General features: G+C 34.1%; 1 protein-coding gene and 1 long non-coding RNA gene across 2 annotated transcripts; one reads left to right on the top strand and one right to left on the bottom strand.

Moving 5' to 3' along the window:
• Positions 1-3,107: 3,107 nt before the first annotated feature.
• On the top strand, positions 3,108-4,195 carry LOC104596601 (thioredoxin H2-like). Its single transcript, XM_010257854.3, has 3 exons — positions 3,108-3,425; positions 3,563-3,688; positions 3,825-4,195. The coding sequence occupies exons 1-3, from the start codon at positions 3,288-3,290 to the stop codon at positions 3,966-3,968; spliced, it is 408 nt and encodes a 135-aa protein (XP_010256156.1). The 5' UTR covers positions 3,108-3,287; the 3' UTR covers positions 3,969-4,195.
• A 152-nt stretch (positions 4,196-4,347) lies between these two features.
• LOC148800961 (uncharacterized) lies at positions 4,348-11,375 on the bottom strand. Its single transcript, XR_016083716.1, has 3 exons — positions 10,616-11,375; positions 10,362-10,508; positions 4,348-6,674 (listed from the first exon to the last, which is right to left on the bottom strand). It is a non-coding gene; the product is annotated as an uncharacterized LOC148800961 (long non-coding RNA).
• Positions 11,376-12,792: the final 1,417 nt, after the last annotated feature.

Raw genomic sequence — 12,792 nt, 5'->3', positions numbered from 1 at the left:
CATCCAAATATGTGATATTCAGATCAAATTGTGAAGTTTCAAGTATCATTGAACCGATCAACAAATTGAAAATTGACCTAAACCGATACAACCTTAGTTGGCCCATTTTCACTAATGGTAAGTTAGTTTTGGGTGACCAACTCCCCAACTTGACCAAATCGATTTGGTTTGCCACACAGCCTACAACCAAACTGAACCAACTTGTGAACACTCCCAATTTTAGCTAAATTAATAGTCTAATTTCTAATAAATGATAATAATTTAATTTTCAATAATTATTAAAAATATATTTATCACAAAAAATAATAATAATAATTACTAAAAATATAATAAATATTAATTTTAATATATATATAAATATAGATTAAGATTTTAAAATTATTAATAATATATATTAATTTTTTGACAATTATTTTCTAGAATTAATAATTGATATAAGTGAAATTATTTATTTACAATATTATTTAGTTATTTAAATAATATTATTTAAATTTTAAAATATTAATTATTTGTTGAATTTAATAACCCATAAAGTTATAATTTGTACTATTATAAAATAATTTCGTTATTAAGTTTGTAAAATATTAAATTATTTTTAATTTGAATATTATGTTATAATTAATTTTCTACTTTTAAGAAATTTTTAAAATTTATTGAATAATTTTGTTATTTTAAATATTTAAAATCTAGTTATGTCAAATATTTCGTTATTTGAAATATTTATGTATTTTAAAATTTAAACAATATGTAAAATATTTAAATTTTTTGTTATTTTAATATTTAAATTTTTATTATCTGAATACCATTTAAATTGAATAATCCAGAAAATCATAATTTATGTTGTTAGTACATAATTTTACTATTATTAACAATTTCTTGATGAATTTTGTAAAAATATAAAATTATTAATAACTTTAATTTTATTAAATCTATTATAATTATTTTTTGTGCTTTTAATAAATATTTTAAGGTTATTATATTATTTTGTTAGAATATTTAAATTACTTTTAAATTTTTTAATTCAAACTTTCTTTAGATAGATATAGATAAAATGTAAAAATATAAGATTATTAGTAATATGATAATTATGAAATCTATTATAATTATTTTTTGTGTTTTTAGTAAATATTTTAATGTTATTATATAATTTTGGTAGATATAGATAAAAAGTGGAGGAGAGGTAAATAGGAATTGGAGATAATTTAAGAGAAAGTGGAGTGTAGTGAGAGAGATAGTTTAAGAGAAATTTTAGAAGATGATATTATTTAGGTTATTGGGAACGAGAGAGAGAAAGAGAGAGAGAGAGAGAGAGAGAGAGAGAGAATTTTTATGGGAAGAAAGAGCATCACATTGGTTGTTTCAAAAATGATAGATTAAAAAATAAAAAAATGAAAAATTTTCTTCAATACTGTGTTTTAGTGTGTGTATATATATCAAACTTTAAAAGAGTTTTCAGCAATTTAACCCAACAAATAATTAGGGTACCTGTCACTATCCCCATCCCAGTCAAGGCAGTCTCCATCCAAGCCGGGTATCTAGTGGGGACAGAAAAAATTGTCATCCCTGATTGTGCGCATACAAACCATACCGTAACAAAAGTGCAAGTAAAATATATATAACATTTGAAAATTTCAAATGCAAGAATATGACGCTTTTAAAAAAAACAATTGGCATGGGTTGGTCGGTTGGTTTGCTTCTTTACCTTTCAAGTTGAAGCTGTACTGCAAATAACCCAGCTAGAAAGGGGCTTTGATTGTACACGGCAAACTCCGCATATAGACGTTTGTGGACGTACGCACTTCTGACGTGACGGGAAGAATAAAAACTCAACCCAAGTGCGACTGTGACTGTGTGGGCGAGAGACAAATGGCCAAAGCCAAAGGTCTGAGTGAGCAACTAAGATTCTTTTCTTCTTTTATGCATGGGATTCAATTAATAGATTTATTTATATTAATTAAAACGGAAATTTTCATTTTAATACCTTAAATTTTGAGGTAGTATCCAGTTATTATTTGAACTTTCAAATGTGTTATTTTATCATTTGAAAATAAAAGACTGTTCATTATCTTTTACTTAAAACTGAACCATAATAACACTGAACTACAATTGGATTGACTTGATGAGAGAATAAATTACGTGAATTGATAAATTCAAACTCATGAACACCGGTGCGCGAACAATCGGACCCATCAACACTTGACCCACGAACACGTTTTTGTTGAAGGGAACCAGAGCAGCCATATCATTGCATGTTCTGTTTCTGTCATTTTTTTTACCTTCATAAAGAAATTTATATCCAAGTCTGGTTTAATTTATTGTTTTGGGGTGATGGGAAAATAGATAAACCTGATCGGAGCTCTCTGGTTTCTTTCTTTTTTTCTCTATTATCAGAACAATCATGTAAAAAATAAAGAAAAGTAGCAAGCAAATAACAAAAAACAAATAGAATAGCTTTATTCTCTGCTTCTCTACCATTCTGTTGCGCATGCCTTTTTGGCTTTGATTTTTGTTGCCTAATCTTTATTTATTTATTTTTGTTCTCCCTCGTCCTCAAATTCGGAGGTGCCATCCGCGATGACGACCCAGGACTCAATAATTGTAATTATAGAATCGCTGAAATGGAGAGGATGGTCAGAGATTTTATACGAATTAGAAGAAAATTAGATGATAAGTAAAGAGTATTTTTGTCCTTTTATATAATATTTAACTTCGGTCAACGTTTTTTACTAATTTGACACTATCCCCCAAAGTTTAGAATACAAAATGGAATTTTCCCTAATTAAAATTTACATTTTACAATTCTAATTCGGTGTTAATGAAGAATCCATTAAGCACTAAGCTTTAAATTTAATCGAACAAAGCAAGCATTTATGCTACCAATCCAAAATCAATCTCCCTCTCCGCTCTCCCTTCTTCTCAAATTTAAAAAGAAAAAAAAAAAGAAAAGAAAAGCAGCGTCCACATCAAATGCTTGTCAGTCGGCGGGGGCCTGGTCCCCGGTTTGATTCTTTGTTCTTCAAGTTTTCTTTGAATTTTCATCAATCAATTAAAGGACATCTCCACTGGAGCACTCACATTCGCGCCTATAAAAAGGGTTCATCCCTCCCAATGAACACCAGCAAGCGTTCTTCAGTCGATCTCGGTAGTATCTTACTTGCGATCGTCTGCTTGGCGCTGAGCCTCTGACGACTTCGGAATTTGAATTTAGAGAAGAATCAGGGAGAAGGAAGGGAGGTGGGTCAACATTTTGTGAAGAAAGGAAGAAAGAGAGATCGATTGATCAAAAGATGGGTTTATCTCAATTTGACGTGCAAGATGTGTTCTCTGCCGCCAATGGTCCATCGAAGGCGTCTTGCATCGTTGCATTCCATTCCACAATCCGATGGAAAGCTCACTTCGACTCCTGCAAAAATTCCACTAAACTGGTAATTAAATTACCTAAACAGAAAACAGTAAAACACGGTTCTCTCCCAGCTATTTATTTTTTTTTTATGTATATAAATTAAATTTAAGCCTGATAATTAGGGATCATCTCATATTTTCTTTTTCCTCCCAACCGAAGATGGTGATCTATTTTACGGCATCGTGGTGCGGACCTTGTCGATCCATGGAGCCAGCACTCGACAAGTTCGCTGCCAAATACACAGGCAACGTGGAGTTTGTCAAGATCGATGTCGATGAATTAATGGTATTCTCTCACTATTTCCCCTCTCCTTTTCTACTTTATTGAATTTTTCGGTGGTGAATCTGAGCGTTGAATGGATGGATCATGGATGAATCTGATTCTGGGGTTTTTCTTAATTGTTTTGAATTCTGATCATCAGGAGGTATCGGATGAATTTGGGGTGCACGCCATGCCAACCTTCATACTGATTAAACAGGGGAAAGAAGTTGACAAGGTTGTAGGTGCCAAGAAAGATGAACTGGAGAAGAAGATCCTCAAACACAGGGCCCAAGCCCATGTTTAGGCCTGTTGAAGCCCATTCTATCTCACATGACCCAGCCCATCACTCAACGCTATCAACAATGTATTAGTTAAATAAAATAATAAATAACTAGGAACCTAACAAAAAAAAAAAAGTAGGAGAGTTATTTGGGTTTAGGCATGTTTTATTTTCTTGAAATATTGATTATTTTTAATCAAAATAAAAATGAATTTATGGTTATCAATATCGAAAGGTTACTTTTTTATTCATTTTTGTACAAGAAATTGTGGTTATTGTCTCTCTGTTTCTGCCACGGTTTTAGGTTTCTAGCTCCTGGCTAAAACCGTGAATCAGGGCCTCGTCTTATATTCAAAGGTGGGGCCACAACAATACATCAGATTACTTTGCTCTGACCCCACCTTAACGTCTCCTCTTTTAATTCAAGATGGGAGTTCGAATCTGAGCCGTGATCTGCTCTTCAAATCTGCTTCCCACAAAATACGTTTCAACCTGCTTCCAATATGATCTGATACCGTACATCTTACGGTGAGAATCCAACTTGACATGTATAGGATGTACGTGCAATATAAGATCCGTTTGGAAGCTAGTTGGAACATATTTTGTAGGGAACAAATCCTTACTCTTTAAATGATTTTAGGGAATTGACATCAGCGCCCCACAATATCGCACAATTCGACTTTGTATTGGGAATGTCTTCCATTGATAGGCACTTCATTGTGGGGCACTGAGAGATGGGATTCAGTCACTGCAAGGCCCATTCAAACAATTATTATAACCTTGCATCGGGAATATTTTCCCATGAAATAAAACATAAAAGTATAGAGATATTTCTGATGCAAGACTGAAAAAGCTGTTCGAATAATATTTGAACGGGCCTTGCAGTGACTGAAGCCGATCTCAAGCGCTGATGTGAACTCGATTTTAAGAACCATATCATAGCAAAAGTGGATTAATGATCAAGGGTTTGATGTGGCCACACCTATATACCAAAGTTTTGAATTTAAAAAAAAAATGCAATATTCGTGTATTTAGCCACGGGAAGATAAAAACATAAACCTTGTTTGGTATTCATTTGGTGAGATCACTTATACGCAATTCTTAATTTATCATTTAACAATGGCAATAGGATAAATTATGTTGAATACCAACTCAACCACCTTAACTCGATTAACGGTTAGATGAAGATAACATGATGGCATTGGCTCCCTACAAAGTGTGCTCTGTAGTATACTCCATCCATGCATTGGAAACATCTTCCCAAGACAAATATAGGAGATATCCTAATGCATGTTCAAGGAATTTACATTTATGCCCCCCAAGCACCCCATAGCAAATACATCTCAATCGTGTATTGAAAACATTTCCCAATGACAATATGAAAGATGTTTCTAATGCATGCTGAAATGTGCATGTGGGGGCATGTTCTATGGGGCATGGATGTGAATTCATGCTGAGATGTGCTGTGAGACGTGTGTGGGTGTGTGTTCTGTGGGGAGTCGATCCAAATTAGGTATAACATATGTCAATCAATTATGATGCTTCAAATGTATTGATGCTCCAAGTATATGCAGAAGTGAACGGCTGAGATCTCTGTGTCAAACCTGCATGCAAAGAGAATAATAGCAGTTGCACAGTATAGGATCCGAGACACCAACCTCTCAAGCAAGGTGTAAGAGAGAACTGCTTTATCTGATCAGAGCTGAGGCTGAGAGAATATTTTTCCTTTCTCAGTAAAGAACTTATCTCATTGTGTTGTTGAAGCACTTGGGAGTGATCCCTTATATAGTTGCTTCTCCAATGTTAAGTTCCTTGATATTAGGAACAAACGGTTACCAGAATAACCAATTGAGATAAGTCTTCCTTAACATTAGAATTCATGCTCCATCAGATTTGAGACAAGTGTCTCATGTTGACCAAGGATATAACCACTTGGTCATCCAGTCTACACCGGGTCAAATGGATATCCATTGGCCCAATAAGAGCTGGAATATGGATCCAAATAATCCAACAACATTGGTATCTCCATGCATGAAAATATTTTTAAATAAGAAATCAAATAAATTTGTTTTTATAGAAAATAAATAAACAGGTAATTATTTAAAATGAATGATTGTGTGTGAGAGTGTTGCATGGAGATAACCATCAACCATCAACCATCAACCATCAACATGTGGCTTGTCACATGGCCATTGGATATTCCAACATGTTGAGGATTAAACGAGGGCCTATGGCCACTCTACTATCATCTCCCACTTGGCCAGTTAGGCCCGAGATGAATAGATGCCGACCAACCCCATCACTTTAATGTGCCTTACATAATCTGTAATTGCAATGGGTTTAGTCAAAGGGTCAGCAATCATATCTTTTGTAGGCACATATTCTACCAAGATCTCATTCCGTTGGTAGACATCATATAAATACCATAATGGAGATCTATGTGTTTCCCTTTAGGGCCGACCTCACCATTTTTAATTGTCTTAATGGCAGCTTGGTTGTCATTGAAGATCTTCACAACTCATATTGGCACATTAGGAATTCAGAGTTCTTCTAAGAATCTCCTAATCGAAACTGTTTCAGATGTCGCGGAGCTACAAGAGATGAACTCAGCTTCCATGGTGAATTTGGCTACATAGCTTTGTTTCTTGCTTATCCATGAGACAGCACCTCCTCCTAAGAGGAATAAATACCCGGTTGTGGATTTTCTATCATCCGGGTCACTTGAAAAATCTGCATCACAATAACCCAGTAACTCTAAATCGTTTGCATGATAGGTTAATTTCAAGTGTTTTGTTAATTTCAAATATCTAAATATTCTTTTAACAGTTTTCCAATGTATTTTACCTGGGTTACTTTGGTATCTACTAACAAGACCTACAACATACGAAATATTTGGCCTTGTACAAAGCATGGCATATATCAAACTACCAATAGCTTGAGCATAGGGTCTATACTTCATTTTCTCTATTTCTTCTTCATTAGTGGGAGCCATATCCCTACTTAATTTGGTTCCTTTACAAATTGGAGTTTCAACTCCATTACAATCTTCCATATTGAATCTCCTTAAGATTTTTTCCAAGTAATGCTCTTGTGAAAGAGTTAAGGTTTTAGTGTTCATATCTCTTTCTATTTTAATTCCAAGTACATAACTTGCATCACCCATGTCCTTCATTTCAAAGTTGGTTTTTAACCAATCTTTGGTATCATTAATCATAGACACATCATTTCCAGTAATAAGAATATCATCTACATATAATGAAAGAACAACAAAATTGCTCCCACTATTCAAAGATAAACACAATGATCAAACGGATTAGGTATAAATCCAAGTTTAGAGATTGCTTCATGGAAGGTATGGTACCACATTCTAGAGGACCGTTTTAAACCATATAATGATTTCTTTAATTTATACACTTTATTTTCTTGTCCCTCTATTACATAACCTTTAGGTTGAGTCATGTATATTTCTTCATTTAGCTTTCCATTTAGAAAAGCAGTTTTGACATCTAATTGGCACAACTCTAAGTCCAAAAAAGCAACTAAGGACATTAGGATTCTAATAGAGGTAAACTTGGCAACCGGAGAGTAAGTCTCTTCATAATCAATCCCTTCTACTTGGGTGTATCCTTTTGCTACTAATCTTGCCTTATATTTTTCTATAGACCCATCAGCATTGAGTTTTCTCTTTAATATCCATTTACACCCAATAGGTTTCTTATTCTTAGGTAAATCAACTAATTCCTAAACCTGATTTTTGTTTATTGAGCCTAACTCTTCTTGTATAGCTTCACACCACTTTTCTTTATCAGGTGCACCCATAGCATCTTCAAAGTCAATTGGATCATCAAGAGACTCTTCATTCAAGTAGGTATAATAGTCTTTTAACCTTGATGAAGGGAATCTTTCTCTTTGAATTCTACCTAAGGTGTCATTATTAGGTGAAGCTTGTCTATCAGGTGCAGTCTCAACTTCTATAATTTCTTTGTTTAATTCAAATAAGCTAGGTAAATGTTTATTATCCTCAATTTGATCTTCTAGAAAAATAGCATCCCTGCTTTCTATTAATTCAACTATTTCATCAGATTTATGATTAACAAACATATACCCTTTGCTATTATCACTATACCCTATAAAGGTACACCTTAGACTCTTGTTATGTAACTTGCTTCTTTGCTGATTTGGCACTCTTACATAGGCACTAGCCCCCCAAATTTTGATGTCAGTCAAGTCTGGTTTTCTACCAGTCCACATTTCATAGGGTGTTAAGCTATTAACTTTAGTTTGAACCTTATTTAGGATATACACAACAGTACCCAAGGCCTCTCCCCAAAAGTTTGCTCCTAGACTTGAGTGAGATAACATTGATCTCATCATATCCAACAAAGTCCTATTTCTCCTTTTAGCCACTCCATTCTATTGTGGTGTGAAGGACATGGCTAATTGGTGTATGATTCCATTTGTGTACAAAAGTCACTAAATAGTTTAGAGATATATTCTCCACCTCTATCACTCCTAAGAGTTTTTATTTTTCTACCCAATTGGTTTTCTACAAGTGTTTTATACTCTTTAAATTTTTCTAAGACTTCTGATTTTCGTTAATCAGATACACAAAACCAAATCTGGAGAAATCATCTATAAAAGTTACAAAATATTCCATACCCCTATGTGTTTTTACGTTCAAAGGGCCACAGACATCAGAGTGTATTATAGTCAATAATTCCTCTAATTTCTTTTCTTTCTTAAAAGGGAGCCTAGTCATTTTTCCACTAAGGCATGGTTCACAATAATTGAAATTCATTTCTATTTTGGGAATTAAGCCATTGGTACTCATTCTCATCATTTTATATTTGTTTATATGACAAAGTCTCATGTGCCATATGTATGCATTTTCATTCACATGATAAGCACAATCATAACTAGAAAGAGCATCAACTTTATTGATAGTCAAACGATACAATCCATCAGACTTATTTCCAAACATTAAAACTCTACCATGCTTTCCTAGGGTCACTTTTCCTCCCATGAAACGTACATCAAAACCCTTCTCATCTAACAAAGGTACAAACAACAAGTTTCTCCTACAATTAGGTGCATAGAACATATCATTAAGGATTAAAATTGTGTTCTCATTTATGGGGATCTTCACTTTTCCGGTTCAAGTTTCTCCTAAAATTAGGTGCATAGAACACATCATTAAGGATTAAAATTGTGTTCTCATTTATGGGGATCTTCACTTTTCCGGTTCCAAGTACATCAGTGTAGGTGTTGTTTCCCATAAAAATTATGTGTTCTCCTGCCTTCATTTCCTTCAATTCCAGGAACATCTCTTTAGTTTTGCAAATATGCTTAGAGGAGCCAAAATCTATGCACCAATTAGAAAAAAACAGAATCAGTAAAGTAGGATTCAGAGACTACACACACACTGTCTTTCTTTTCAGTTTTTCCTTTTTCATTATTTGATTTATTCTTCTTGCATTCAGGGCAATTATATTTTGTATAGCCTGGTTTTCCACAATTAAAGCAATGTTTACCCTTAGTCTTCTTGAATCCTTTTGAGAATTTAAATTTCTTGTTAAATTTCTTCCCATTAGCATTTTTGAAAAACTTGCCCTTAGGCTTTTCAGTCATTTGGGAAGTTTTAGTTGGTTTGGGAATAACCATTAAGGATGAAGTTTGGGATTTCTTCCTCTTCCTCTCAGCCTCTAATCCTAATAAGGTAGGTAAGTTTTTTTATGCTAACTTCTCTTCCAGATAGGTTTAAAGTTGTCACTATAGAATTCCAAGAAGATGGGAGGCTATTAAGAATGGTGGAGACCTGAATTTTCTCAGGAATAGGGTTCCCAGTGGCTGCCAATTCTTTGGCAATCACATTCATTTTACTAACATAATCTACTATAGAATCATCTTCTCTCATTTCACAGTCATAATATTTTTCAATTAACAATTGAACATAGGTTTCAGTTATTTTTCCATATGTTTCTTTAATGGCTTCAAACATATCTTTAGCATTATTGTATTCTTCAAACACAACTTCTATGTCAGGCTCCATAAAAATTAATAGGCAATTTCTTGCCTTCCTATTATCCTTTTCCCATTTTTGATATTCATGAATTACAGTTAAGGAATCATCATCAGCAGGTTTAGCAGTAATAGATTTATCTAAAACATAATCAACATTTTCTTCATCAAGTATCCTTCTAATCCTACGTTTCCAGAGAGCAAAATTGGTGCCATTTAGTTTTTTAGCTTTACTGAGTTCTTGGGATAATGCAGTAGCAGACATGATTCAAAATAGCAACAGTATTCCAGATATAAACAAAGCAAGTGCAATATCAGTCGGTTGTTTTTTACGAGACTGTCATTCAATTTCGGAGGCCAAAAATAAATAAATAAATAAAGTAAATGCAAATGGAGTACTTAGTTGTTTACGCAAAATATACTAATCGCCAGTTGAGTTATCCAGCAGACATAATTTGTCCAGCTCCCACTGCTCTTTTCTAATTCATCAACATCTTTGGTATTCGACAATGATGCTTCTAAGTGGTTCGAAAAAAAAGAGGTATCCTCAAGAAAAAATGGCAGTGAATGATCAATAAGATGTATGAATCAACGAAAAAAAATGATCAAAAATTGAAATGAGCGAAATAAGCATGTATATAAAACTCTAATACCTTATTTGAGATGTTTGGGTTCGCCTCACTGGTCGAATGTGCCTTATCTAACCAGATCTGTTTTGCAGTGAACGAAAATAGTGAAAAGCCCTAAATTTATTTAGGGTTTCTTGCCTCACTTCAGATCTGAATAGCTAGCGTTTCTGTAGTTCTTTGAGCAGTTCTTCATTTATGTATCTGAGAAAACTCAAACTACCAGTGACGCTTTCGAGGTTGTAGTAACGTATGAGTGAAGCCATTGTCGTTAAAAGCCAATGGTTGGACTTGAGGAGGTGAAAAAAAATTCGAACTGGGTTCTGTTGTCTCGGAGTTGCCGGAGCCACCGTTTGTTCAGAGATGGGAAGTCAAACGGGGTTTCGCAGTGGAGACCAGACGAAACCCTCGTACTAGTTCTTTTCTCGCAACGAAGGGTGCACAAATGGGAGAGACAAGTAGAGAGGCAAAAATGTAGAGAGGAAACCCTCGAAGTGGGTTTTGTTTTCTCTCTCCTCTCCTTCTCTGAATCTTAAAAGATGAGGTAGGATTCGGTGTGGCGCGACTATTCTTTAAACACTATGCCAGTCGATGTTGTGCTCCGATACCATTGATGCTCCAAGTATATGCAAAAGCGAACAACTGAGATCTCTATGTGTCAAACCTGCATGCAAAGAGAATAATAGCAGCTGCACAGTATAGGATCCGAGACACCAACCTCTCAAACAAGGTATAAGAGAGAACTGCTTAATCTGATCAGAGCTGAGGCTGAGAGGATATTTTTCCTTTCTCAATAAAGAACTTATCTCATTGTGTTGTTGAAGCACTTGGGAGTGATTCCTTATATAGTTGCTTCTCCAACGTTAAGTTTCTTGACATTAGGAACAAACTGTTATCAGAATAACCAATTGAGATAAGTGTTCCTTAACATTAGAATTCATGCTCCATCAGATTTGAGACAAGTGTCTCATGTTGACCAAGGATATAACCACTTGGTCATCCATACACCGGGTCAAATGGATATTCATTGACCCAATAAGAGCTGGAATATGGATCCAAATAATCCAACAACATTGGTATCTCCATGCATGAAAATGTTTTTAAATAAGAAATCAAATAAATTTATTTTTATAGAAAATAAATAAATAGGTAATTATTTAAAATGAATGATTGTGTGTGAGAGTGTTGCATGGAGATAACCATCAACCATCAACCATCAACATGTGGCTTATCACATGGCCATTGAATATTCCAACATGTTGAGGATTAAACAAGGGCCTATGGCCACTCTACCATCATGTATCACCCAAAACCTTCACCAAATCTTGATAGATCGAACAATAAAAGGTTACTATATTAGGGCCTAGTGGTGGATATAAATGAAATTATTCATGAACCATTCAAGTTCAGCTTGTAGTATGCTCAATTTAGTTTAATAAAAATCGAGTTTTTAAGTCGAGCTTAAACTCAATATATAGGGTAAATTGCTAATTGAAGCAAAGTTGAAATGGTATGAAACTCAGCTCGTGGACCACCATTGATAAAAGTTAATGCACATTCCATTCGCATGGTGGGGTCAGGGGACCACCAGATACATTAACATTAATATCTCGGATATATATGTAAGAAATTCTACTAATCAATTAAAATAAGATTTAAATATGGAAACAACAACAGCATGAACCAATAGTAGTCTGACACTATCTGAACCCTAGTCACATAGACAACAGCATACCAAAAGATTATCAATGTACACATTGCTACTCTTATCCGAAAATCATGAAAAAGTGAAGATGTCTAAGGAACATACCAGAAGAAAAAAACAGTGAAAATCAAAATAAACTTCATATATCAACAAAACAAGAATGAAGAAGACAAAAAAACCATGGGATTTTTGTATGTCTAACGAATGGACAAAAAAAGACAGTCTGATCTGAAAAATACAATTTGGTGTTATCTATCGAATGAAAAAAAAAAAAGAAAGAAAACATAACAAGTCAATGGGGCAAAAATTTTTGTTAAAAAATCAAGTTGTCCAAGGGCTTATTGTCTTCTTCGGCGATGACAATTGTTTAGTATCTTCTCCAACGACGGTAAAGGACTAATATTAATTTCTTCCCGTTAAACAACTGCACTAGAGAAAACCTTGTAACCACAGACCGGAGAATGTTCAATTAATCGTCAACGATGACTTCAAACTATCG

This window comes from Nelumbo nucifera, chromosome 3 (assembly GCF_055504915.1).
Source record: "Nelumbo nucifera cultivar China Antique chromosome 3, China Antique-T2T, whole genome shotgun sequence".
Lineage (NCBI taxonomy): Eukaryota > Viridiplantae > Streptophyta > Magnoliopsida > Proteales > Nelumbonaceae > Nelumbo > Nelumbo nucifera.
Note: the sequence above shows the minus strand (reverse complement) of the source record. Positions and strands in the feature narration are given on the sequence as shown.

Coding starts and splice junctions, on each gene's coding strand:
- LOC104596601 (XM_010257854.3), top strand. CDS start 3,288: ATGGGTTTATCTCAATTTGACGTGCAAGATGTGTTCTCTGCCGCCAAT. Junction 3,426..3,562: donor GCAAAAATTCCACTAAACTG/GTAATTAAATTA, acceptor TCCCAACCGAAG/ATGGTGATCTATTTTACGGC. Junction 3,689..3,824: donor TCGATGTCGATGAATTAATG/GTATTCTCTCAC, acceptor TCTGATCATCAG/GAGGTATCGGATGAATTTGG.